Genomic DNA, 27,101 nt, shown 5'->3' with positions numbered 1-27,101 from the left:
TCAACACCATTGTATAATTTTATTTCTAATTCTTAAAAAAATATAAATGAATTTAGAAGAGAATCACAGTATAAGGGCCCTAACATATTAGACCATTACAAGGTACATAAAAATAGAAGACACAGATTTCTTTGAAACTTTAATCCTTTAAGCAGCAAGCATATCACTCTCCAGGCAAACACTGCTTAAAACAAACCCTACCCCCCAAAACAGGACGTGCAAACTGTATGCACATATTCTGCAAAGCACACAATAGACATTTTGCTATGTACATACTTACTTAGTACTACAAATGCTAGTTCCCTACTGTGTGCTACAGTGTATGTAAAGTAAGAAATACTACCTATCTCTGACCCTCCCTCCCCCCTTCAAATACAGCACCTTTGCCCAGTTATAGAATATTTAAACAAGATTAAACGGAATTACAATGTACTGAACAGTTTTATAGCAGTTGGTGGTGGCCAACTGTACCGCAACACCCAACATTCTGCATACTGAAGTCTACTGACAAAAGACAAGACAAAAATTAGCAAAGGTACAATACACACACCTGGGAGACTCAATGCTGAAACAAAAAAAAAAAGAAAAAAGAAAACCTGAAGATGTATGTTATCACTACTAACAATTCAACTGAGACACTTAGGATGTCAGAATGGACTAGATTCATTTCGCATCAGTTTTAAAGATTGGAGAGCAGCCAGATTTGTGTGTAGTTGATGAAGGGACACTTAGAACTCCCAGAACACAAGTTTCGGTGCCCAGGAACTCCTCAGTGCTTATTTTACAATACTGCTTTTCTTAGACAAGAGGTCATCTGATGCTCATGTAGTGGCTAAGCATCTGCTCTGATGCAAAAGAAAAACTGTAAGGAGGACCTTTTGTACGAGACCTCAGTGTAACAGTTGAAGCTGTTTGGAAAGGAAACTCTCTCAAGTTTGGTCTGAAAATATTTTTAAATGAAGAACTAAACCATAAAGGTCAACACCTTATCCGCAAGTCAGGCCACAACTATTAAACTTTAATACTAGATTTACAAATGAAATAGGGTCTGATGCTATAAGAACTTCCCTCTGCACATAACAAAAACCTTAGCTGGCTGCTAAACTGATTGTTAGATCATTCAATTTATCTGTGAGAAAGCCTAGGGAGAGCACATTCCATTTTCAAATAAAGTCTCATTTTAGTCAAGGGCAAACGTAGTTAATAACAGAATGAATTTAAAAGGATTTCCAAACACTATTTCAGCTATAAGCAAAAATAATTTTCTACAATAGTATGGTAGTCAACATGAATGTTATTACATAGTCAAGAATGCAATATTTTTCAATAGCTTGATTCAGATCACACAGTTTCAAAAACTGCTACTCAAATTTGCAGCTTGGTTTACTTGGAGGGTAGAGGCATCTACTTAAAAACAAACAAACAAAGAACTCAACCAAAAACAAAGCCAACCTAGCTCCCCCCCATACCACTGCTGGGAATAGATTGAGGTTTCAGACAAGAACATCTTGATGAATGCAGTGGAAAGAAAACCTTTTAATCTCCTAAAATTTGGAAGCAATAATTAATACCCAAATGCAGATTTTACTTAAGTCAATAAAACAAGCACAAAACCCCACCCACAATAGCCTCAACCTAGCTCATCAACTCTGCCAGGAACAGCAAAAGTCAGAGATCATCATTTAACAGCAAGAGTGGGCCAGCAGCAGGCAACTCTATCACCACAATGTTCTACCACCACCATCAGCCTCTATACCTCCCTCGTGAATTCTTAGGCAAGATATCAGTGATCTAACATACACAGACTGCAGACCGCCATTCTCAGAGGAATGAAATCCTACTGTACTTAAGTTAGAAGAATTAGTGGAGTAACAAATTAATAGTTCTGGCTATATTGTTCCTGTCCTGTGATGCCCCCCGGGTGGTAGAAGTTACTGCCTCTCTCTCCATCCCAGCCCACAAGAGATATTGCAGCAGGAAACTGGACTCCCGTTTTCACTTAACTTCTATGAGTAGAACACGCATGATATTTAGTAAGTTTGGTACAATAGCTCATTGAGTCTTCAGAATACTCTTTCAGAGGAGTATTTAATAAGACAGTACCTTTTTAAACAAGAAAAAGTATTCTGGGAAAAACATGAAGAAACAAAACACCTACATTTTACAAGTGCATGAAATGCTTCTACTGTTATCTAAACAGGGCCAAAAATTCTGAGCCTAAGGCCATTATTTTTTTTGCACTAAAGAATTAAAAAAAAAAAAGTAATTCACACACACACAAAAACCCAACGCTACATTTAAGTCTCCTACAATATTACCTATTCCTAGATTTGCCAGACTACTTTCCTGTAGTTAGATGCTTGACTACAAAGAACTGTAATAAAATAAATAGAGTAAAAATCAGTTAAACAAAATCTTGGTGTGTTGAACATTTATTCATTTAAGAAGTTAGCTTCCTTCAACAGTTAGTTATTCATATAGAGGAGGGCTGTACTGTAGGCATTGTTCTGCTGTACAAGTCTTTGACATAAAAATATTTTTATACAGGTGGTCATTCACGTGGTTCTGTTTCTGGTTATTAGCTTGCTCCTCTGTAAAACTGATCTGACACCTGTGAAGGCTTGCTCTTTTCTCCCCTTCATTATTTGGAAAAAAAAAAGTACATTGATACCATTTTTCAAATGTAGGAGTTAGCATAATTCTGCTTTATTTCTTCAGTGCAGAGTGGATTGAGATTCTGTCTGAATTCCGATAAGCGAGGGTGGCTGCTGGCCGCTAACCGTGGTTAACACTGGCCTTGGGTTTAGACGAGGAGGCATGGAATTAGCTGGGCGGATGAGTGGTGGGGGAGGCTGATTTAGAGTCGGCCTTGGCTGAATAAATCGCGCCTGCTGTTGAAGTGGCGGAGGCTGACGATGGAGAGCAGGAGCAGCAGGAAGTGCTGGACGAAGTAACGGGGGCGGCTGATTTAAAGTTGCCATGGGAGCGGTAGGTGCTGGAGCAGATGCCTGTGCTGGAGGTGAAGGGCCTAAACACTGAGTGGCCGGAGTGCTTTGTGCCTGCACAAAGGACAAAGACAAGACCGCGTGAACAGCCATCCCAGCCAGAAAGTGATGCAGTTCGGCTGCCACTGTCCACTACACAGGAAACAGCATTTAAAAAAACAAAACCAAAAAAACTGAGAAGTTACTGAAAAGAAATCACCAACCAAAACATTATAGACAGCAGAACTAAGAATATTTATGAAGCAAGAGTCTTCTTTCTAGAACAAGAACTGGAACTGTATTTTAACAATAAAACAGTAATGTGATCATCACTATGAAAGGTGCAGTCCTGCTACCAGCTGGTTAACGACATTGGCTGAAGTTCTATGCAAGCTCATCATCATTCTTTAGAATGCGGTTTGCCACTCCACACCAGTTAACCTTACATTATAATCACTAAATAAAATGCTGTTCCTCAACCCATGCTTACTTATTTCTGGTACACAAAACACACCTCATCTTCTTCATCAGTGCTCTTTCCTGATGGCACATTAGAAGTATTTTTTGTGTCCTCCCCTAAAGCAGAAGCATCACCATTAGAAGCCAGGGTTCCTTGTTCCGCTTCCCATTCCTGCAATACCTCCTCTAAGTTAAACCGACGCCTGTAGTTTACAAAGAAGTTCTTCACTTGGCCAACAGTCTTGTTGCCAATTACATCTGCAATAGCTTGAAAATCTTTACCATATTTTCGGACACCTGGAAGGCAAAGTAAATAACATAGCTGTGAAGAATCAGTCAGGCACAGCTACGTGTGATGTATTTATAGAGAGAACCTATGGGACCTGCAAACCAAGGACTTGCTAATTAGGAAGACTTCTCAATTAGGAGAAGGCCTCAATTTCCATTAAAACAAAATAATTTTTAATTGCACGCTATCAACATACAAATCGAGAACTTTTTTAAAAGGTCATTACCCACTCTTCTTAAAGATCCTGGCTTACTCACCAAGCCTCCCAACCTAAAAACAGAGAGATCTGGCTTCTGGCGAATAAAGTAAATCCTTCAGTGTGCTTGCAGTAAGGGCAGAAGCCTTACTTCAAGATGGGAGAGGGAAGGTGACCAAGCATGTGTGTATAGCTGTAAACAGGGTATAACACTAGAAATGTCAAGTGACAAATGTTGACAGCTTCTCTAGATTCCCTCTGTGCCAGCTGCATGCAGATATTTATTTGCCTACAACCTGTGCAGCAGGAGTGGTAGAGGGCAGTAGCTACTGGATCAAGCACAGGGCAGAACAGGGGGCATAGTTCCATAAGTAATGATATACTCCTCATTCCTCCACTTGGGACATGGTCTACTAAGGCTACAAAGAGCAACTGTAAAGCATTCACCTGACAAAATCTTTTTAAAACTTTCATTCACTGTTAGAGCTGGGCAGAAGAATCTGGGGTTTTGGGACAACCACCTTGGGGTATGTAAATAAATATAAGCTACTGGTGTCTGTTTATAAGACAGCTCAGTACAAGCCTCTGGGATCAAATCCTCCAGGAAGAAGCAGCATGACAGTAGATCTTTGCATCTTTCCCTTCAGTCATTTTCATACTGACATCAGTAGGTCACTTCTGTTTATAAGCAGTTAACCAGAAAATGCTGCTGGTCCTTTGCAAACATCCCAAAACATGTGTTTTAAAGTTCTAAAACTACATTTGCATACAACACAAAAAAACAACCCTTGAGTACAGCATTCCATAGTTTTTAACCTAAAATTGGAATTATAATCTAAAGTTTGATTTTTCTCTCAGTTGTGTTAAGGGTATTTGTCTAGTTCCTCTCTCCTGCTTAAGGAAAAAAAAATATCCTCAAACTCTCCAGCATCCTAGCACACCGCTTTTAGCTGCACAAAGTATATTTTTAATCACAAATGTCCAAAAGTTTGCAGCCTAGAAGAAATGAACAGTTTTATTCCACACTCAGTAAACAGAAGACTCATTTTTTGCTCTCAGCTATGCATGAGTGAATTACAATTTGACTCCTGTGAAGCTCCTGATAACTAAACTAATTCAGAACATATTACAGTGCTTAGAGGACAGGCGCTCTGTCTCATTACAGGAAAAAAAATTTATGGCTGTTTTCATGCCTCACTTCAGAAAGTGAAGCAAAGGATTCAGAAAGTAAGAGTTGTTTCCAATGTGAAAGCTATGTTCCTTTTCAACTTCACTGTGAAGAGTATGACCTTCAGTTTGTTCTGCTCTTTTCTACTTTCTTCGTTAATAGGCACTTCTGATGTGTTAATGTACACTGACTGTAATTTAAGAGAAAAGTTCAGCAACAATTTCTGTAGCTGAAGCTAATGTTTCAACTGTCAAGAGCCCAGCTACATTATTTAAGATCTTTTCTGGGGCATAAAAAAAGAATTCAACCATCCTGACTGCAAGAACCTTGGAAAGAAAACAAAGGGACCTAGCAGAGCCACATGGGAGGGCACGTATCTAGGCAAAGCAGAGACATGGATTTAGCTCTGTGCTTTACCAGTTGTAGGAGGATTCAGCTATACTCCTTAAAAGCTCTGTGCATCCACAGAGCACTTCCTCCAGTGCTTTAATATTCTTTGATTGCCCTACCATTATCACCCTTACAAATTTATAATGATCATTAGATGTCCACAGCAACATATCTAACATCCTGTACAATTAATCAAGTGAGCAAAGTGCCCAGCAGAACAGAGCACATTTTTGTCTGAAACCTAATTCAGACTTTCAGTGACTTCAGCCTTTTCTGTTACTACGCTGTCTAATTCTTCTTTCCCCTTAATCTGCAAAATGACTGAGCCTGTTGGCTAACTTTAGTTGAAGTTGCCAAAAATAAGGTCCTAAAGCCTATTTCCAAGCAAGCAGCTTGAAACCAGCATATCTTGCCTTCACTGAGAGCCCAACTACAAGAAATATCTACAGGAAATAAAATTTCCTTACTTCAGCTACATACAGCACTACTCATTTTGGGTTCTTTTCAGAGTGTTATTTAGTACTGCTCTAGCATCACCACAACGACTTTTACACAATGATGTAGTAGAACCCTTTTAAGCTGCATCAGAAACAGAGTAAGTTCAATATGTTTATGTAAGTTTTATGCATAAGGTGCTGGCATATCTGTAACAGTTGATGCCATCTCATCATCCCTTTCAAACTGGTGCACATTACTTATGCATCCTTATAAAAATTATGTGCTAAACACCACCCAGATTTCTAAAGTTTAATCTGTTATTCAATAAGAATAATTTTATTAGGTTGCTGAAAGTGAAGCTCAAAAGATGACTGTGTAGCCTCCCTTCACATGTATGAATGTCTTTCTCCCAGCTCGTTTGAAAGTAGCCCTGATTGTGGGAATCCTTCAAGCTCTTCAAAACTTCACCCAGTTGCAAAGATGCACTTGAACATGTGCGTGCTATTACAATGTTTCATCTGGAATGTCTAATTTGGAAAAAACTCATAAATCCAAGTTTGATGCTGTCTACACTGCTTAACACTGTGCAGCGCAGCAAACACTGACGGGCACACAAAACATTATCCTGGGTCCAAAGCATTATAATACAGCACCACAATGAAGCAGAAATAGTTAACGGCAACCGCCAGGTTATGAAAGCTGCAGTTTCACTGTCATGGGATTACAGTGCTCCTGACAACTACCTTACATAGAGTCAGATCCTGGTTGTCCCAACGGCTTTTCACTGCATTGCTATGAAAGTCATACACTGCTTTTCAATTCAAATTTTATTGTTTTGACCAAGTCTTCAAATATTTTTGCAATTGCAACTTTCATATGGTTGAGATCTTAGTTTGAAAAGATGATCGCACTCATCCATTTCTAACATAAAGTTTGTAACTTAAGAACAGCAAGTGATGAACTGACCCATTACATTCAAACAAGGTTGAACAGTAACCAGATAAATTACACTGCAAAAGATAGTCTCAGAGATCATAAGTCTGAGTTCACAACCCCACTGCAGGCAGCCACACTGCTTTTAAGATTATACACTCAGCTCCATTTTAAGGTGGGTTTTTTCATTACCTTCTCTTTAGTTACTGTCAATCTCTTGAGATTAGCCCATAGATGACATTTTTTTTCATGTTTAGGAAAAACAGTACAAAAATTGTATTAATGCAGATTATTTTTATGACTTCCACGGTAGGATTTAATGTCTGAATTCAAGTGAACAAATCACAGAAGTGCCACCTACCTGCTTAACGCTTAGGATTTCTGTAAAATTAAGAGTACATGCCAAAACGCATCAATATATTTGATGAAATAAATCTGCTTTAAATGTACAAACTAAATGTCCCCATGCTCAAGTCAACTTCCAAGTTTAAGCCTAAAACAAATCATGGCAGCTTTTACTACAGCAACCATGACTACTTCCTTTTAAAAACAGATTCAGGGCAAAAGACAGCGTGGCTCCTTCATGCATAAGCCTACTAGCTCAAGCAATTATTTTGAAGCAAGAGATCAGGGTCCTTAGCCTGAGGGACAAGAGGTTAAAACCTACAGCACTCTCATTCCAGGAGGGCGACTCTACTGCTGGGCAGTAAATAAGGGAGGGACAATAAGAATACTTTGTTCTTGGCATTAAGGGGTTCTCCCATCTCTGTTTTATATGGTGGCAAACAGGAAACAATACATGTAAGAAACAGATGTAAATTCAATGAAACGAGTTGCTTCCAGAAGGCCTGATTTCTCACCCCACCCTTAAGTATTGAGGCTGACTACCTTTATAAAACATGAAACATTTCTTAGAGAAGAGACCAGAAGACTGGAACTCCTCTCCAGGGAGTCATCATCAACCCTCATTCTTTTGCCCATGCTCCAGTTTTATTATTTATCTTGTCAGTCACACAGTGCCATAGCTTAACAAAACTTCAATGCACTCTTATCACTTCCTAAACCGATGCTTAGTGAGAGCTCAGATAACTATACTATGAAAATGCATGATGGTTTGAATCTTTCATACTAAGGCAGGCACAATGAACCTGGATTTTTTCCCCACTTCTCCAGCAAGCATTCTACTTACTAGGCTATCATATTAAAGATGGGCTTCTCCTTCAGTTGCATTTGGGAACAAAATTTTTTAAAAATAAGCTTGTTAGCAATACCAAGAGGATGAACTTAGGACAGAAAATGGTTTGGAGATGTAAATCCCAGTCTGAGGCATGTAAGTTGAGAGGCATGATTTCAGACACACCATGCTCTTCAGCATTTCCATTCATACTTCAAAATAAACCCATCTTTAGGTTCAGTCATCTGGCTAGTAACTACCAGGTATGGCACACCTGACCACTTTACACTGATATCCTGATCCAGCTAAAGATTTTATACTAAAATTCAGTCTTTCTTTTAAAGGAGGTGAAGAATACAGAGAACTAAAGCAGATCTGTTTATTTTCTTAGGTTTTCTCAATATATTTTCTTAAATTATATTATCTTTTCTTAAAGCTGATTATATTTTCTTAAAAAAGATGATCCATAGAAGTGAGCCAGTATACAGAGACTTCAAGACAGCATTAGGTTCTCCAGACATTTCCCTTGCACGTTCCTTGATTAGGCAGTGCATGTTAAAGCAAGACAAGATTCAGTTTTCCTTCATATAAATGAAATAGCTGCAAATTAGCTGTATCAATAGACTACTAAAAATACTGGCTTTTTTTCCAATAAGACTGTTAGTCAAGTAATCATATCCAGCTTCAGGCTCTTAGAAGCCCTCCATGGGGTAGATATCTGCTCTTTCATTCCCTCATGAACAGAGAAAAGTAACTGTAAAGCAGTTTTACTTCTGCTTTTTCCTACTTTAAGAATATGGGGAGATGTCTTCAACTATTACTTCAGTCTCCCACTTTAGAGACGTAAGGTAATTTAGAAGATGATTGAAGGGACTTTTTGGTACTACTACAGTTGTTAAACACAGCTTAGCTTTTCTCTTTGAGATTTAATATGGGTCAACTGAAAAACTAATGTCATGTTGCTTGAATGCCCTAAATATTCTCACTAGTTTTGCTGTTTTCCCAGTGACTTTCTTGTAAGATCAGATAAAGTTTAGCTTTACATTCAAGGGAAATAGAAACATAAGCCTGGGTACCTCTTCAAATCCTTTACATCAGATTTCAAGTCGCTACTACTATTAACATACCTTGTACTGCAAGAAGCTGCTCTTCTGTGGTCCAACGGGCATTGATTTTCTGATTAGACTATTAAAATTAGAAAAATGGCACAAAGATCATTAAAATGTTTGAACAGCTGCAAAATATGAGTATCAATGCGTTTTACTTACACTACATTTTGTAACATAGGTAAAAATCTCTTGCTTATAAGCCATAATTTTATAGTGCTTTCATGAACAGGAAGTAGCATTTAAGGATTTGAGCTTAGAACTAAGTTTAAAACCAGTTTTCCCTCTGTTTTACTGCAGTTCCTCATATCAGCTATATCACAACTTACGCACAAGCTAATGATCTTTATGCAGACAGAATTTGAATTTATAGTTACATTTAGCTAAACTATTATGACTTGGTGTCTGGAGTATTTTGGATTCACGTTATGTTTCATATCCAAGCCTTTAAAACAAGCAAAAAAAGAACTTCAGTAGTAATAAATCATTCGCTTCAGATGCCCGAATGTATATAAAGTCACATTTGCACACAGAGCATAGAATTTACTGCTGGCAATCTATATCAACTACTTTTAATCAGAAAAAAACCCCATATATTACGGCTCAGTTTTAGCTCCCTACTGTCATGAACAGGCATGACATTTCAGTTTCTTCCGCTTCTTTATTCAGCCAGTTGCCATAAAAAAGCCTACCGCTAATTTCTTGTAAAGAAGCCCGACAGACTCACCCCTGCGTGTAATTCAATGGAACCTGTTTAAGGGGCTGCTGAAATGCAAACACTATGCTGCAGCACAACACATTTCTGTAGCTTCCCCCTAATCTAAGTGCAAGGCCACAAATTCTAATATTTATTCTGATTTACCTCAGGAGGTTTGAATTCTTCAATCCCGCCTTCCATTTTCTGTTTAAGTGCACTGTTTACTTGCTTAGCATTTTGAACCTTGGTCAAAAACAACAAAGTTAATCAGCTCCACAAAGAAAGTTGGTCACTTTACACATATATCTTCACTAGGATTGCCACAAGTGTACCTCCTAAGTTAGAAAGAGAAATATTATGGTTTAAGGCTTCACTACTTTTAACTGTTTTTAAATAAAAGTTTAAAAAAATACAGCACAGTTTACTATGGAGAGAAAAATATTTGAGCCAGTCTTTCAAGAGAACAGTTTTTCTGCAGGAATATTAAAAGTAGGACATAATAAGCAAGTTTTGATAATGATGCATATGTTCCTGAAGAATGCAGAATATTCTAGACACAGAACTTTGTTCTTCGAAATTTGAGATGTACTGTATACATTAACGTCTTCCTTCTCCAAAAGCACTTTGGGAAGAAAAAAAAAAAAGATTTATGAGATGTTTCCAGTTAGTTCCTTCTGACAGACTGCTTTTTATTGACCTTAAATCATCATGATTTCCTTTACCAGTGATTCTTGAAATGATTTAAAATATTTAAATAAAATATCTTATTCTATAAAAAGGAGAGAGCTTCCAAACCATACATATATATATAGCTATTAACCATTTAACCTGGCAGTGATGCAGATAAGGTGACATAGGTAAGAAAATAGTTCTGCATACTATGGTGCACAGCTATTACAAGAGTTCTTTAAGTATGGACACAGAAGCAGACAACTCAGTGGGAGATTCCAAAGGCTGCATCACTGAGAGCACTGCAAGGGAAAAAAAAAAAAAAAAAAAAAAAAAGAGAAACACAACCTCAAGGCTGTAACTCACCTACACTTAGGCTAAAGAGTGAAACCCACCTATGCTATTTAGGCCCAGAGTCCTGCTGTGACAGAAAGAAGCATATTTCTCCTGTAAAAGAATACAAGGGAGCAAAACCCCCATGAAACCCTTTATTCACTCCATGATTTTGCAACATGGCAGCTCTTAGCCATCTATAAGGAGGCAGAAATTCCAGGAGATAACGCTTGACTTTGTAGCCCAGTCACTCCTAAAAAGCAAGCATGCACATACTGCTGTACCCTTAGAAGCTGAATAGATTCTGTGTTTAAGCTTTAAGTGCCAAAAGTTAATTTCTTCATGCAAAGGATGAAGGTATTGTCCTCTTAAAGATGAAGACTACAAAGCTTTTCTAAATTTAATAAGGAGTAGAAAGTTCATCAATTCAAACAGAGAAATAACTAGGCCCATGATTCCCCTCCCCCCCATACTTTCATGGTATGTGGGGAAGGACATCCAGAAAAACAGCTACAATTTTAAGCATAACAAATGTAACTTCCACTGCTTCATTGGTCTTATTCTGATTTGTCAAATACTTTTAACAAAGTAAAAAAAAGCTCAAATGAAACATGACAGGTTATCTCCTGCCCCCATATCTGTAACATTGTTTTCACGCCATACTCCACCCCCCCGCCCTTTTTTTTTTTTTTTTTAAAGGAAGTCATCTTGTTTCATGTTATCCACAAGAGCAGATGAACATAAACAAAGGCGAAGAATAGCTAGTCAGCTAGCATCCAGCATTTCTGGTGATAACTGTGAAACAAAATTAGGAAGACTCACATTAAAGAAGTTTCAGAATCTTCATAGATAATCTTCAAAATCATTACAATCAGAACAATCTGAGATGAAAACAAAACAAGACCAATAACCCATGGTACCTGTCGCTTTAACGAGATTAGTTCCATATCCAGCTGTCTAAGAATTGTGTTGGCTGCATTGGGACTACAGGAAACAGCTATCACATCTTCCTGGGTCAGGTACATGCCTTTTGGTGGACGGCATTTGGAACGCTGAGAATGGTGGCGATGCTGCAAGCTCTGATACTCTCTTCTACCCAGACCTATTTTGCTGGTCTGAACAGGCTGCTCATTATTGCCCTTTAATTTATAAGAGATAAATCATTAAAGAATAACAGTATCTTATATGCAACTTTAATAAAGTATCACATAGCATTGTAATGTCATTTACGACAAGAAAATTTAAGCTAACATCCTCCTCTGCATGTAGTATCCAAACTAAGTCTCTCAGAAGAGCTGATGGAGCATACCAGTCATTTGCTGGATAAGCCTGCATTAGTCTTAGAAAGGTCAGTTTTCAAAATTACTTTTTTTTTTTTTTAACAAGGCTGAAAATACAAAACGTGGCATAGAAATCAGTCTGAACAATGAAATGGGGCAAAAATCAAGAACCTCCTATGTAAGGAGAAGGTAAACAATATATATATATTTTGCATATGGCACCAAGTAATCAGTGAATTTACACATTTATTTCTGGTCAGATACGAAGAGTGCAGGTGAAGATCAGGAGAGAAGAATGAGTGAAAGTCAGCCAGGACATGCAAGAACACAAGAGGACACTTTTTCCTGCTGCAAGCACTTTAACTTGCAAAGTGAAAGTGCTGTCTGCTTTGGGAGAGGATTTGAGATCTGTAGAGAGGTGATGGATTTACTTTTGCAGTCATTATAAAAATCCATGTAATTTAGCAAACTTAAGCCTTTGTTGTTTGCTTTTTTGAAGTGGAAAAGAATAGCAAAGAGGAGATGCAGTCTTTGTAACTGCTGTTTTGATATGTTTGGACACCTGAAAATTTCAGCTTTGTCTTCAATGGGCATTGCTGCACAACAGCTAGTCTGCATGTACGTGACTCCCATAGAGCAACCAGGTAGGTTCCCTACAGACCAGGAGTAGAGAAGCAAAAATTACTTTCCCTGCAAGGAGTTTTGAACCCAAAGCAATGCTAAGTACCAGAACAGAGATGGGATTTGGGCTTTTTGCTACTGCAGGCAGCTCCCTACTGCTTCTCCCTGCTGGCATCTATGCAGGTTAAGAGGAGGTGGTCATCTGATCACAGTGAAGAAAAAACAAATTGCAGCAGCCATTATGATTATGTTCTGTAGCATTAGTACAGATCAGTAAACATTATTTTGCTCTGCTACGCTTGGTGTTCTGTCACATCCTCTTCCCAGCTAATATAACATCTTAATCCAGTCCACAGCCTTCATAGAGACAATCTTAAAAGCAATTAAGACATTTGCTCTTCCTTGGGAAGTTGGTACAGAGCCTTACATATTTGATACCTAAAAATCCCACGGTTAAATTTACTTCTGGCCCATTTATACTATGAGTTTTGGTTCTGCATCGTTCTTTCAGTACGAAATTGCAATTCCCACCTGTTCAATCTGGATTTAAAGTTAAAATATTCTCTCAAGTTTTTGTCTTGCCAGGCTAGAGTGTTTGGCTTATTTTAGTTTTCTCTGGTAACAGAAAGTTTCCATTGGTCTACTCAGTTTATATTTTGCTCAGGAAGTGAAAGTACGCAAATCCTACCAGCAATACTAGATCACAAAATTTTCTTCTGTAGATCCAAATAGCTCATCAGAAACTACAAACCTATTTGTCCTGTTCCTAGAAGTCTAACGCGGTACTTTCATTCTGGACTGCATGTAGTGATTCAAGCAATAACTAAGGGAAGTAAATTGAACAAAATAGCCCTTATTTAGAAGTGGCTTAGATAGCAACTGAAATAAACAGATTGCAATATCATCATTACAACAGCAGAATAAAAAGTAAAAGTGTTCATTATTAGACCTTGTGCCATTTCAAGGTCTAAAAAAAATATGTACTCTGGCTTGTTAAAAAAGAAAAAAATCTCAAACCCCTTTGCAGAAAGGGGTAATTGTCCTTTTTTTCCCCCCCCCGAGGCAGTTAAACCGATACATTGAAGTCACTGCAAAGCTGAGTATGGAATCTAAACCCATCAGTCTCTTACTCAGCATCCTTTGTTGTAGAACTGCAAAGTTTTATTAATAATCCTAGATACCACTTCATGGGAATGTTGAAGTTTTGCACTCCCCTCATACTCTCAAGAAACTTGAATTCTACAGTATCAGGAAAATCACAAATGCATTAAGTTGATTGAGGAAACAATCAAATGTTTATACACTTAACTGTGTTTTTCTAGTCTTGTTCATAAATAATTTAATGTTTACCAAAAGAATCTACCCAAAAAACCAAAACCTGAACATACCCCAAACACAGCATTCATCTGTAAAGCTAACAGTAAGTACTCATTAGAGGAGACAAATGTTTTTCTCTACACTTATTAGTAGAAAGTGTCTCAATAAAAACACATATTAGTTGAAATGCATAACCTCATGGTGGCTTTGAAAGAACATAAAAATTATTATTGGAAAAATGTCATTTAATTTTAAAATGCAAAGAAAATATTTAGTTTCCAATAATTCACAACCAGTAAAACTGTAAACATATTAACAAGAGAGGTAGGGGAAATGTCGTTTGAGCAGGTAGTGATAGCATACATCTCTTAGAAAACTTGGAAGATCTCTCAGGAGATGGTGAAGGTAATAAGAGATGCATCTATGTCCACAGAATGGCAAAAATATATGATAAAATTTTGTTTCTATCAGAAGTTGTCAAGACCTTGACCACGTAAAAACCCTGTGATTTCAGCAGGTTGCAAGCTAAACCTCTTTACTACAGGTCATACTCTTCGCAGTAACAGTCAGAAAACAACAAACTGACATTCACCGTTAAGCTATCTGTTACCTCCTTTTTGGCTTCTTTTTTGGGATCATAATCACTATCATTTCCATCCATTGGATGAGCTTCTTCTACGTCATCATCACTGAGGACAGACAATAAGAAGCTGGTAATTTTATCTATTTTTAACGCCAAATATAAATATGTATCAGGGTAAGACAGAATTATCTACTCTAAAATATCTACTCTAAGTATATGGCATCTCAAAGTTAATTGTAGTTTTCAAAAGAGAGCTGTTACAAACATATTCGCTTTATTAAATTCTAATAATTATTATCATAATAAACAAGCAATCCTAAACTGTAGTTTCAAAGCAATGCTGGTACTGCTGCCAAAAATTTTGGTGTCACCTTTCTTCAACCACTTTTGCCAGTGGCCACACTTACATGGTCAACTAGACCAAGGCTAGAAATAACCTTGCATTTGCCGTGTTAGTTCTAATAGATATATTCTCAAACCACTGCACCAGGTGTATGAATAAACCCTTGAGGAAGTCTGTGGGGAGCAAAAGGGGACAAGATGGGAAAACACAGGACTGCTTTTTCACCAAAGTGCTCAGATCTAGCAAATTGGGGGGGAATGAAATCGGCTGAATTAAATCAGAGAAAATATTGAAAAGACAACAGTTAGTTTAGCTGAGTCCAATCCAGTCAATCACACAATATAATTTGAGTAGATTAATGTAAAAACAAAACAATTCTAGTTATTAAAAAAACCAAAATGCTGTATTAGAAGCAAATTTATTTTCTTCTGTGATTTTTCAGCTACCGGGTCACTAAGTAAGCGTATGATTTTTACATTTCAGGAGTTGTTTTCAATAACATAATTAAATAGACCCTTTTGCTCTAGCTAGGCAGCTTGAGGATGTAAAAAAATGACACTTTCCGAATTAAACATGTTACTTACACAGTCAACGTATTAAATCACTTCTAAAAAAGTGCAAGTTAATACTCAAGTATATTAAGTGCAATAATTTTAATCTCATAGTAACTAGGGGAAACGTCATTCCCTTCTACCCAAGATAATTTAAAACTATTTTGAGCTCTAATTCTCATTGACTGATAGCTGTTCTGTCTCCTAAAAATAAGATTTACATTTATATAAAGTTTTCTTTTAATACTTGGCCATTCTAATTGCTACAGCTCTTTACAGTGGTTGAACTTTCAGTTTTAATTCTATTTCAGTTAAAAAAAAACCCAAACAATAAAAAAGGCCACCAAGAAAACCCCCATGCCCGCAAAAACACTCTCCTCCCCACACAGTAATATATGGTTAGACTTCTCAAATAAAGCATTATTTCTAAACCACATCCCCAGACTTCAGGTTTTTTAAACCCTTGTTTTTACAGTTATCCATTAAAGCACTTACTGTGTTATTACAACTCACACCAACTGGAGAGATATAGTTCTTAAAGCAGAGGTACCAAACCCCTTGCTAAAAGCAGAGACACCACCACAGATGCTCAAACCTAAAAACACGTCTCACACTGAAACGTAATAGCTGGAAATTACTCTGAAGTCTCTACCTAGGAAGACTTCAGTCTCTGGTTAGCTGCTTAAGAATATAAAACTTACCTGTCACCTTGATTATTTCTGTTAGCTAGTTTTCGAGCCTGCCGATCCATCAAACTTGTCCTAGAGCGCGTTTTTTTCCAAGAATAGTAATATTTTACAAGGCTTGCAATAGTCTTGTCTGGAAGCTAGAAGAATTCATTAACCTATTAATACTTGTAAAAATTAAAATTCCACCCAAGATTATAATGCTGCTGTATTTACAACCACCTTTACCCAAATATTTAAAATGCATGGATGAGATGGAAAGGAAGGGTGTATTTCATATACATTTTAAAAAAGGGGGAAGGGGGAAAGGCTTTTTTTATTAGAGTGAAAAAGCTATAGGTCCAAGACTCATGATGAAATTAACCGCTTCTGATTAAAATATTACTTTACCATTTGCTGGATCCTGTGAAAGCTCTTTCCATGGAAGCTAAATGCTTGTTCAAATAGGACTTTATCTTCAACTGTCCATTCATCAGGGAAAGGAGTGAAGTTAGGGAGATCCGCAAGGGACTTCTCAATATTGTGTTTATGCCAGAACAACATGCCAAGAGCCTTTGAAAAGAAATAGTCCCTTTTTGGATTTAGTCAACTTTCTAAAATGTTGAGACAACTTAAAAAAAACCACCACAATTTATTTATTTAAAATAAAATTTTACTATCAGAACCCCTTCTCAAAACATATTTACAATTCTATTAGCTATGTACTATAGGTTACAAAATTCTCTTTGGAAACAATACGAAGAGTGGGCACATCTGTACTTTATTAAAGCTATGAAAGCCAGACAATTTAAGGTTGGCATGGCAGCAGTAATTCTGAAGTAGCATGAACTAGGCTGATAGGCTCAAATCTGACCTGCTTTCTTTCTTTACAAGCATGTATCACCTACACAGCTCCTTATAGGTCTTCAGGCCTTTATTACCAGCCCACTGAAAAAAGAAAATAAAAATACTTTTCAGCAGCCAGAGGATCAACCATCCAAAATGCAAGCCTGAAAGTTCAAAGTGAGAGCCATCTTTCTACAACTCTCCAATCCACAAATAACAGCACGGCCACTTCCATGTCACATGCACCTAATAAGATTTGAAATGTAAATATATTCTTACATAATTTCATTCCTCAATATTCTTAAAGAATTTTATGTTGATTAGACTTTCTGCCAGGGAATCAATGACAGATTTGATGCCAAGTCTGGCATGGGAATTGGGAAATGTAACCCACTCAAATTCAACCATACAGTGCAGACATGATCACCAGTTGTTCATCAGCTCCCCAAACCCCTGATTACACATCTTCCAATAACCAGGACATAACAAACGTCTTTTCTTGTTAAAATGGGAAGCAACAAGCACCTCTTGCGAAGATAATTTCTATTTCCCTGAGAAGAGTCTACCAATATTTTGTACCAGAAGTTGTTTTGAAAATTAGTCTTTTTTGTTGACTTATTTTGAGTTCCCTCAGTTCCCTCTCTCCCCTAAAAGCCAAGCCATAAACAAACACCACCAAACTGCAGGTATTCTGGACATCATAACATTGGCAGCCTCTTTTCCAGATAGCAGTTGACTAGCCAGTCTTTGCTATTATGAGCTTATATCCTCCAAAACTCGATCAGACAACTTGTTTCCACTTCTACAGCAAATACTTTTTTTTCAACAGGTAATCGCACTTTTACATAAATTGGTTGTTGAAGAAAATTGCAATAGACCTAAGTGCAGACCAAAAGTTTTATCCTGTACTTTTTACAGGATGGTGACTAAAGTTTATTCAAAAAAAAAAAAAAGGGAACTGGTTTGTTACACTCAAACCTAGAATTTTATTCAGTTTTCCTGCCTCTGAAAAAACACTCAAAGTTGGTTTGGCTCTTTATTTTTTTTTAAATATGCAAGACCTTTACAGTGCTGTCCCTGGGGTAGTTTATGGTTCAAAATTGTACCATATTTTAATTCTAATACTAAACATTGATTTGTAAGCTGCTTTCCTATGAAATTCATTAGCTAAATATACACACACAATTGCATGACATGCCCAGTGTATCAAGAAACATACCAAACCTTTCAAAAGTGCACATTACAAGCTGAGCATGTCATGAAAACAAAGAGCTCAATCTTTTGCAGAGAATCCAGACCACAACTGTATGCAGATCCATTTAACTGCAGTGTTTGCTGCCGTGCCTGAAGAGAAACAGCGTTAATTAATGGTAACCAAGGGAAAAAAAAAAGAGTTGTGTTATACTTTTATATTAAAAAAAAAATCCTTTACATGAGCACACTCATTTCACGGCACTTACCTGTTCCACATTGTATCCATGTTTTTCCTTTGCTATTGCTATATATTCATCCACTGTAACAAAGCAATGTCAGAATTATTCTTTAGTACTTTTAGTTCTGCTGTAAGGTGGCACAGAATCAGCCATCTAACACGGGAAAACAGCATTCCCGTGCTTTAATACACTACACAGGCCCAGGTCCCCCAAAACATTAAATATATTCATAGCTTTATTAATAATAAACAAGCCCACTGTCTTTAATCCAACATTTAGTTTGATAAACTTTTTACACAAACTAATCCTCAGTGAAAAGGATGCTTTATTTCACATTTTTATTACAACAAAGCCACAGGTGCTCATAATTTATTTAAATCAGGGGCTAGCTGGTTATTGAAAGGAGATGTCTTCTTGAAACCTACTCCTAAGCACGCAGGCACACTGGAGGGTGTGCAGACACCTGGGTTCATTTTAAATTGAACTACTGCTACTGTTCCTATTCCCAAACAGGTTAAAAATTAACATAGAGATCCTAGATCAATGATTATGCATATCTTCAATATTAATACAGTTTTCACTGACCAACATTAATTTCAACCATGGCTTGAAGTCATTTTTCAACAGAGAATACAAAAATTCAATAATTAGGTCATCAAATTCACCAATAACATTTTTTTAAAATCATATTTGACCATACCAGAGCCAGCTTTGAGTTGAACACTTTCCATCATTCTGCAATAAAGTCCTGCTAGTTTTGATCTTCAATGGGTACTTTTTTTTTAAAGAAAAAAACTCTTTCCATTCACCTTCTACAGTTCACAATTAAGTGGCAACTAAATGTAGTTGAAAGGAAGCGTGATTGACAAACAGAAATAATTATATCCTCATTATTCAAACAGACCAGAGATGTCCTTACAACAAAGAGTTAATTGTACTTTAAAGGAATGAAGAAAGTGTTTAACAGTCATAGTTTTACAGCATTTTATTCCTAACTGTTCTGCGGTAGTAAAAGGTATGTTCCCTGAAATGTAGCGGGACACAAACCTCTAACTACTGGTAACAGAAAGGAATTCTCCTGAGGACCAGGTTCTCACAACCGCATCCTCAAAGTTTATTCCTCTATATGACATATGGGAAATTCTAGCATAGGAGGCAGGTTTAAACTAGATTAACCAGATAATTCATCACATTTAGTCAGATAACTGCTGTATTTCAGGTCAATTTGGAAGGGAGAAAATGCTCGGTTTTCCAGAGCATTCACCTTGAACTAGGCCTCAACACATCTTTTCTGAATTTATCTGCTGCAACTCCTTCTCCTAAAAATTTAGAGCAGCAAGTTCCTCATGTTTAGAAGTATTATTCTTTTATTAATAACTAAAGGTTTCACAGAAACTGATGATGGTACAACACAGGTAGAGTGGTTTGAAGTAAAGACTTAACTATAAAATAAGAGAAGGTTATCTTTCCTTACCCTAGAGTTCTCTAAAAAAAAAAAAATAGAAGCTTTACATTTAAGTTACTAATTTGCAATTTCGCTGTGTGTAAAATAATGAGTGAACAGGCACACCAGAAACAATTATTTAGATATACTTAAGCATCCAAATTCCTAAGCAGGGAAGGACTTACACTTGGCATCTGGAATATTATGATATGGAGACCATACAAGCATCCCTCCATTATCTTTATCAGTATATTTTGTGGCACCTGTAAGAAAACAAGTAACTCTCAGTACTTATAAATATGATCTAGAGAACAACTATTCATAGAACAATAAGTAAAAGTCAACAATATTAAGAAGTCCAGCCCAACTATTAAGGCGGGGGGAAGCAATGTCTTATGGAAATAATATGGAATTAATGAAGGGCTGAATTTGAACACTACTCTTATAAGGTTCAGTCATAACTGGATATTAGACAGGACCCTGGTTACCACGACTGGAGCATTAAAGAACATTGCTAAGGTTGGCATGGATACAAAATTTAGAGGTACTTGTGTTGGAACAGTCCTCCAGGAGTTATGATTGCCTATTAGTACTCCAACATTTACCACTAACATGGAAGTATCAGGTTCTACTGTGATAAGACATACTTCCTTAAAACAAAAATATGAGGTAAAGGGTAGAATACAGTCACCATCCCTGATCCTTTCAAAAGGAACTATACTAACTATGCCAGAAAAAATTCTGTTCATCCCTCTCTCCCCAGTTTTGACTTTCATAGCCATGTAACTGATATTCGTAGCCAACCATATTTTGTAGCTATAGAAAGTACTTAAATGTAACAGTAATCTTTTTTGTTTTGTTGGGGTTTTTTGGGGGGTTGGGGTTTTTGGGGGGATTTCTGTTTGTTTGTGCTTCACCTCCATCTCAACACAGCAAGGAAGCAGTCCAAGTTACCTAACCTACCAGGAAGACCGAGACATTTCTGCAATACTGATACAACTTTGTACAAAGCGCTAAATCATAGTATTTGATTTTTAAAAACACGCTGTAAAATAAAAGGAAATTCCCCAATACGGGAAAAGTACTAATAGTTTTCATGAACATTTTACAAATGTAGGGTACTACGTAAAGCCTGTTACAAGCTATTTGTTTACAACAGTTTATCTTCCTAAGATATTGCTTAACAATTGCAGCATTTACACTTGTGTCAGCATGAATATCTTGAGGAATCACCCTCAGAAGAACTTTTCTTGAATCCTTCTTGGAAAAGGAGATTTTTTTTTTTTTTATTCAGTGAAACAAGTAACTTTTCATTCCATTTTAAGCTTCCACTCTTTATATTTAGATTCTACACCTTGTTGAAGGAAAACAAAACAAAACAAAAAAATCAATGCTTTAGAAATTACCACAAGTTAGTACTTTCTAATTAGGTACTATGTTTTGTTGCTCTTCCCTCTTTAGTTTGGCAGTGTTTTGTATTTGCTGTCATCTTTGCAATCTTTAGATCCATTGTGACTCTGAACTTGAAAATCAGTTAATTAGAAAAAAACTAAAAGAACTCATGCATCTTCCAAAATGAGATGTGTAAGACAGATGACCTAAATGTACCATAAACTCTGTAACAAGGTAAAAATGTACATACATTCATAAAGCACAAATATCAAGGCATAAACTGTACTAAAGTCTGAAGGGGTTGTGGCATAGAAAAACAAATACCTAATATAACATTCTACTTTAAAACAAAAAAGCATGCCATTTTTAGTCATGAAATATTGCATTCCTAATGAAGACTAATGCACACATGTTACAGGCACATTTCTTTGTCCACTCAGTTTTTACCACAAGTAAATGACCACTACCCTGTACTCCACTTTAAGAGATAAAGAAAAAACAGGACTGCTAGAGAATGCATCAAAATTTCAGACTGTGAGCAAGAAATGTCTAAATTTAACATGAGCATACCCTCAGCTTTTCCTTCAAAAAAAAAAAATCAGACAGACACCTACAGACAAGTGGATACCATAGATGTTTTCAGCTATTGAATATTCAAGTACTAAAGTAAAAAAAAAAAACAACTTAGTTTCAGAGTCCCATCATTTGCACCTGCAGGAGATCATGTATGTGGTGACAGTCCCCTACTGAGGGGTCACCCTCATGTGACTAACAAGCAGCTCCCACCAGAACACCCCTTTTCAAAGCAGTGCTGTTCAGTAGGAATCAGACAACTGTTTCCATTCAGGTGGCATCTTCATACTGCCAAAAGGAAAGCAAAGATGACAAAGGAAGGATAGGATGCATACAGGTAGGTCTGTGCTCAAAGAAGGGTATCCTGCCCTCAACACAGGATGACCACAGCTAAATTACAGGGATCTCTCCACCTCCACATGCAGGACCTTTATGATCTACCTTTTTGAGAACTGCTTCTTGTCCTTCTTTGTGCCCTAAGTATTCAACTGAGAAGCACCCTCCCCACATGCCCCCCCCCTTGTGTCTCAAGGGCAATGGGATCTTTATCTGCAAGATCCAGTCTTATTACGGACATCCGGAAATACCAGGCAAGGTGTTAACCGAAGCAGGTGAGAAGAGCAGAGTTGCAAGCCAGTAAGGAAGGGAAAGACCATGAGCTACATTTTAAGTATAACAAGCCTCCCCCACCCAAACCCCACATTCAAGCCACTTAGGAGGAGGTTTCTGTACTTCAGCTCCTTGTGCTCCCCTGCCAATAACACTTAGAAAATGGGGCTAGCTGAAGATGACCCACAGGCATCCTCCACTGCTTCCAGAAGAGGGAAACTGTAGCAACAAACGGACACTTTCTAAATTTCAGCTTAGCATTAGAAGTTAGGTACAGGCAGATGATGCTGTTCTGTACACAACTCCAAGTACTGAGAATAAAATTAAAATCTGGAAGCATACAAGACTCAATAAGGGCACTGTGGGACAACATGGTAATTTAAAAGTATATTAGTTTCCAGCATACCAAGTACCAACAACTGCTTCAGACTAAGCTTTGAGAGTAGTGACAGAAACACAGAAACTAACAGGAGGAACAACCGAATTTCTAAAATAAAGGACTTAATCTTAAAAATAAATAAGTAAATAAACAAATAAATACACCCCCACCCCCCCGCGAATGTAAGGACAGATGGTATGGAATAAATGGAAAATTTTGTATACTTCACCACACCATTTAATAATTTCAATTTAAGAGAGCCTGTTTTCATATAGGAAGAGTAGAGGGAGAAAAGTTTTAAGGACGTATACAGAAATGGATTCTATAAGTGACCTTAAAAGGTATAAAACATTCCCCTTGATAGACCCCATGCCCCACCCTCCCCCACCCCACCCTCTGAGAAAAAAAAAAGGAATTAAGTATTTCAGCATTAAGTAAGTAGAATTCATACTAAAGTCTTTGGGAAGTCCAAACCTGAGTAGAATAAAACTTCTCTAGCAGTTATCTCACGTGTTGATGACATAACAGTATGGTGTATCTCCAGTGATGGCATTCTCCACTACGCTTTCCAAGAGAATGCAAATAGCCCACAGCATAAGGACACGAGCTTTGTAACATCCTGCTACATATAGGTGGGTCACAAAGAACAACAAGAAACAATTTCACCTCAAGAACCTAAAGTACTATAGGAAAACAAAATCTGGAGTGCAGGATATGGTTTATTAACTCAGTAAATTAGGTAAGGAGAGTTAAGATTTTTATTTTATTAAAACCATTTTTTTGCAGTGAGAAAATTTATCTCATTGCAGTAGTATCTAGTGACAATTAAAAATGTTATGTCTACTACAGCTCTATCTGAAGGCTTGCTTGTAAAAGGGTATGGTGGGGGAAGGGGTGAGAAAAAGTATCTTTAACTTTTCCTAATTATTGCTTTCAACAACAATCCACTTCTTCCAAGAGCGCTGACAAACACTTGATTCACTTTTTCTTAAAAAAAAACCCCACACTTATTTTATACACAAACTCAGGTTAAAAAAATGCTTACTACCATCACGTTTAACATTTGTAAATGTTTATAACTTCAATCATGAATGTTTTGTTCCTCAATGTATTGTCATAGAGCATTGCTTACAGATATGTTTCAACACAGGCTAAGTGAGGCCAAAGGATTGGTATTAATATTCTACTCATTTTAGTATTCTCTGTGTGTACCAGAGGGCCAACTTTGTATCTTAGACTCCTATCTAGTTTCATCCATCACTGATTCCCTTCTTCCACCCATTTCTTTTAAGGGGGTTAAAAAACCAGCAAGCAAAGTTGTTTTGGTTTAACCCCAGCCAAAACCAGCACAAAAGTACTGTAAGGAACCACACATTCTAATGTAGGGTAAACCCTCATAAAAGGCATTAAAACAATTCCAAGAAGAAACAGCATTAAAGTCAGTTAATTAGAGATAGTGCCTATGTCCATATATACAAACCTAGAAGTTTGATGGAGTGTCCATTACATTATTCGGTCCAAAAAATAAAAAGTAATCTAAGCGTAGGTGAGAAATGATGCCTCAAGACTTGTCAGAAAAAAAACCAACCAACCAAATGAACAAAAAAACAAACAAAAAACCAAACAAATGAAAGCGTGAGATCTTGCAAAGATCTCCTCAGACAACTAATCTGCCTACATGGCAAGTATGTACTGTACTTTTACACTTTATGCATTTTTTTTAGCTTTTATAAGACTTAGGCATTCAAAAAAAAAGTTACTATCTTCTTGCCCTAACAATCAAAGTAGAGACGTTTAGAAGAACAATACTATACATTACACCTCTTACACAAGACTTCAAAGAAAGACTTCCATCATTAAGGAAACAATAAAGTAGTTATTGGGGATAGGAGCACCAGTCAAATTCCAGCCCCCAGGAACATTCTGGAGCTCTAAAAAGCCTGGTTATAAGACAGCATAAAATTAGTTCTGTAGTTACAAATACTATTGCATATATAGTTTACAAAATTGAAACCACAGAACCTCAGTTGTCCTACAAGGGGTGAAGAGTTCTTTTAATCAGAAGAAAAACAAACATGATGTGTTTTTCTAATTTAAGTGGCCTGTAGGAAAAACAAGCCCAGGCTGCACGTTAGTAATTATCATTTTTATTTGTGTTTATTTTTATGTAGGCAATATGAAAATGAAGGGTATAAATGGTTAGCCTTATTAACAAAGAGGCCTAGACTGCACACTCCTTCCTAGGGGAAAGGGATTCCCTTATGCCAAGATCACACATCCGTTTAATCCCACCCCTCCCCCTTTCTTTCCCCCGGCCTTTTCTTTGGCCTGTGGGGACTTGTGCCCATCAAGAGGGGCTCGCTCCAGTTTTAGGAGGCACTATGTGAGAAGCTCTGGCCCAATCCTCTTCCGGTAGGAAATCATCTGACACCAATGGAGCCTGTTTGGAGAACAGGAAAGTAGATAGGCTTCATCTGACCACTACAGCAAAACTGATAAACGCTCCTACGGTCTCGCTGCTCAGCGTAGTAACGCAAGATAGCATTCTAGTGATTAACTTGCTAAAACCGAGGCTATGCAAGCGTATTCCTCGGGGCGGGGCTGGGGGGGGGGGTGGGTGAGGAAGGCGGAGGAGAGCAGCTCAGCCTGCAACAGCGGGGCTACCAGGGCTAGTACAGCACACAAAACCAGGGGCTGGAGTTTCCCACCAAGAGCATCTTCCACCCAGCGCCCCCACCACGCAGCCAGGTCTGCTCTGCTTCCGGCAGGGCACATCACTTCCCACCCCTGCCCGACAACATCCATCACCCCTCCCCGAATATTTTAAAATCACCTCGTTAATATGAGTTATGGTTTTAGGAGGGAAAAAAATTATTTAAAAAAAAAAGAGCATCCAACCTTTTTCTGCCTCACCGCCTCCCGCCGGATCCACATAATACGGCTGATAACGAAGTGAGTGCTCCCCACTGCGAAGCCCCCCCCGCCCCGAGCGCACCGAGAGCAGATGCTGCCCCCGCCAGCCTCCCGCCGCCGCCACCCCATCGTCGGCACAAAGGCTCAAAAGCAAAATAAATACAGCCCCGCCGCCACCGGGAGAGCACCGAAGCGAGCCGAGCCCACCCCGGCCCCAAACCCGCCCCCCACCCCCCCACCCCCGGCCTCGGGAACGGCGGCGGCGGCGAGATGTCAGGTTACAGCGGAAAAGCCATTTACCGGGCTCGAAGTCAGGAATGCGCGCCTGGTATTCCGCTCCGACCCTCATTCCTACATCTGCAAGGCAAAGGGGGGGAAGGGGGAGGAAAGAGAAATTAACGGCTTGGCTGTCCCCGGGCGGGCGGGCGCCGTCCCAGGCTACCGCCGTGTGGCGGGCGGGTAGGCTGGCGGACGCGCCGCCCGGGAGCCCCCGCCGCCTCGCCGCGGAATAAGCCACCTCCCCCCCCGCCACCCCGCCCGCTGCCGCCGCGGATTAAGCCCCGACGACCGCCGGGGAGGGGGCCGGAGGGGGAAGGGGGAGTTTATTTCAGCGGAACAATGGGGACGACGGCGGCGGCTCCCGGGAGACACTCCCCATCGTTAAGCGCCGCGGGGCCGGCCGGCAGCCGCGGGGCCGCGCTGCGCGCTCCCGTGCCCCCCCTCCCCTCCCCTCCCCTCACACACGCGGCCCGCCGCAGTACGGACGCGCAGCCGGGGGGTAACGGCGGCCCCGCCACCGGGAAGGGGGAGGCGGCTCGGCTCAGCAAGGCTCGGCGTCCCTCCCGCCGCCTCCGCCGCTACCCCCCTCCCCCAGCTAGCGGGGCGGCCCCGGGGCCGGCCCCAGGCTCGCACCGTGCTCGTCGCCACTGTCACCGCCGCCGCTCTCCGGCTCCGAGTAGTGCCCGTTGGAGGGGGGGCTGCTGCTCTTGGTGCCGTTGGGGGCTGCCCGGCTCTTACCCCCCAAGAGCTCCGCTCCCTTCTCCATCATGCCCGGCATATCAGGGCTTTGGGGGTGGGGGGGGGGGGGGAGAGCGGCGGCAGAGCGGGCTGCCGAGGGGGGGAAGTTAATACGGAGCCGCCATGTTGCCCCCTCCCCGCCCCCCCCTCGGGCCGCCGCGGCGCCGGCACCTCCTCCCCCCCTCACACCGCCCCGCGCTCCCCCTCCCCCTCAGCCGCTCAGCCCCCGGGAATCCCTCCGCGCCGGCCCGGCCGGATCTACCCGAGGGGGCGGGGATGCCGGCGGAGCCCCGGCGGTG

The 27,101-nt window shown here is 39.2% G+C and overlaps 1 protein-coding gene across 6 annotated transcripts; it reads right to left on the bottom strand.

Moving 5' to 3' along the window:
- On the bottom strand, positions 1–27,008 carry RCOR3 (REST corepressor 3). 6 transcript variants are annotated; one of them, XM_064446167.1, is made up of 12 exons: positions 26,698–27,007; positions 26,086–26,142; positions 20,105–20,182; positions 18,503–18,555; positions 16,608–16,769; positions 16,233–16,357; positions 14,647–14,743; positions 11,757–11,975; positions 10,000–10,077; positions 9,159–9,216; positions 3,499–3,740; positions 1–3,059 (listed from the first exon to the last, which is right to left on the bottom strand). In XM_064446167.1, exons 1-12 carry the CDS (start codon positions 26,840–26,842, stop codon positions 2,715–2,717), a joined length of 1,659 nt encoding a protein of 552 aa, XP_064302237.1. In that variant the 5' UTR covers positions 26,843–27,007; the 3' UTR covers positions 1–2,714. The 6 variants fall into 6 exon arrangements, with proteins under 6 accessions (XP_064302237.1, XP_064302238.1, XP_064302241.1 ...); XM_064446168.1 differs by having other exon boundaries at positions 14,665–14,743; positions 26,698–27,006; XM_064446171.1 differs by lacking the exon at positions 3,499–3,740 and having other exon boundaries at positions 26,698–27,008.
- Between the last annotated feature and the right edge of the window lie 93 nt (positions 27,009–27,101).

The sequence above is a fragment of the Phalacrocorax carbo genome, chromosome 3, assembly GCF_963921805.1.
Source record: "Phalacrocorax carbo chromosome 3, bPhaCar2.1, whole genome shotgun sequence".
Lineage (NCBI taxonomy): Eukaryota > Metazoa > Chordata > Aves > Suliformes > Phalacrocoracidae > Phalacrocorax > Phalacrocorax carbo.
This window is presented reverse-complemented; position numbering and strand designations above follow the sequence as displayed.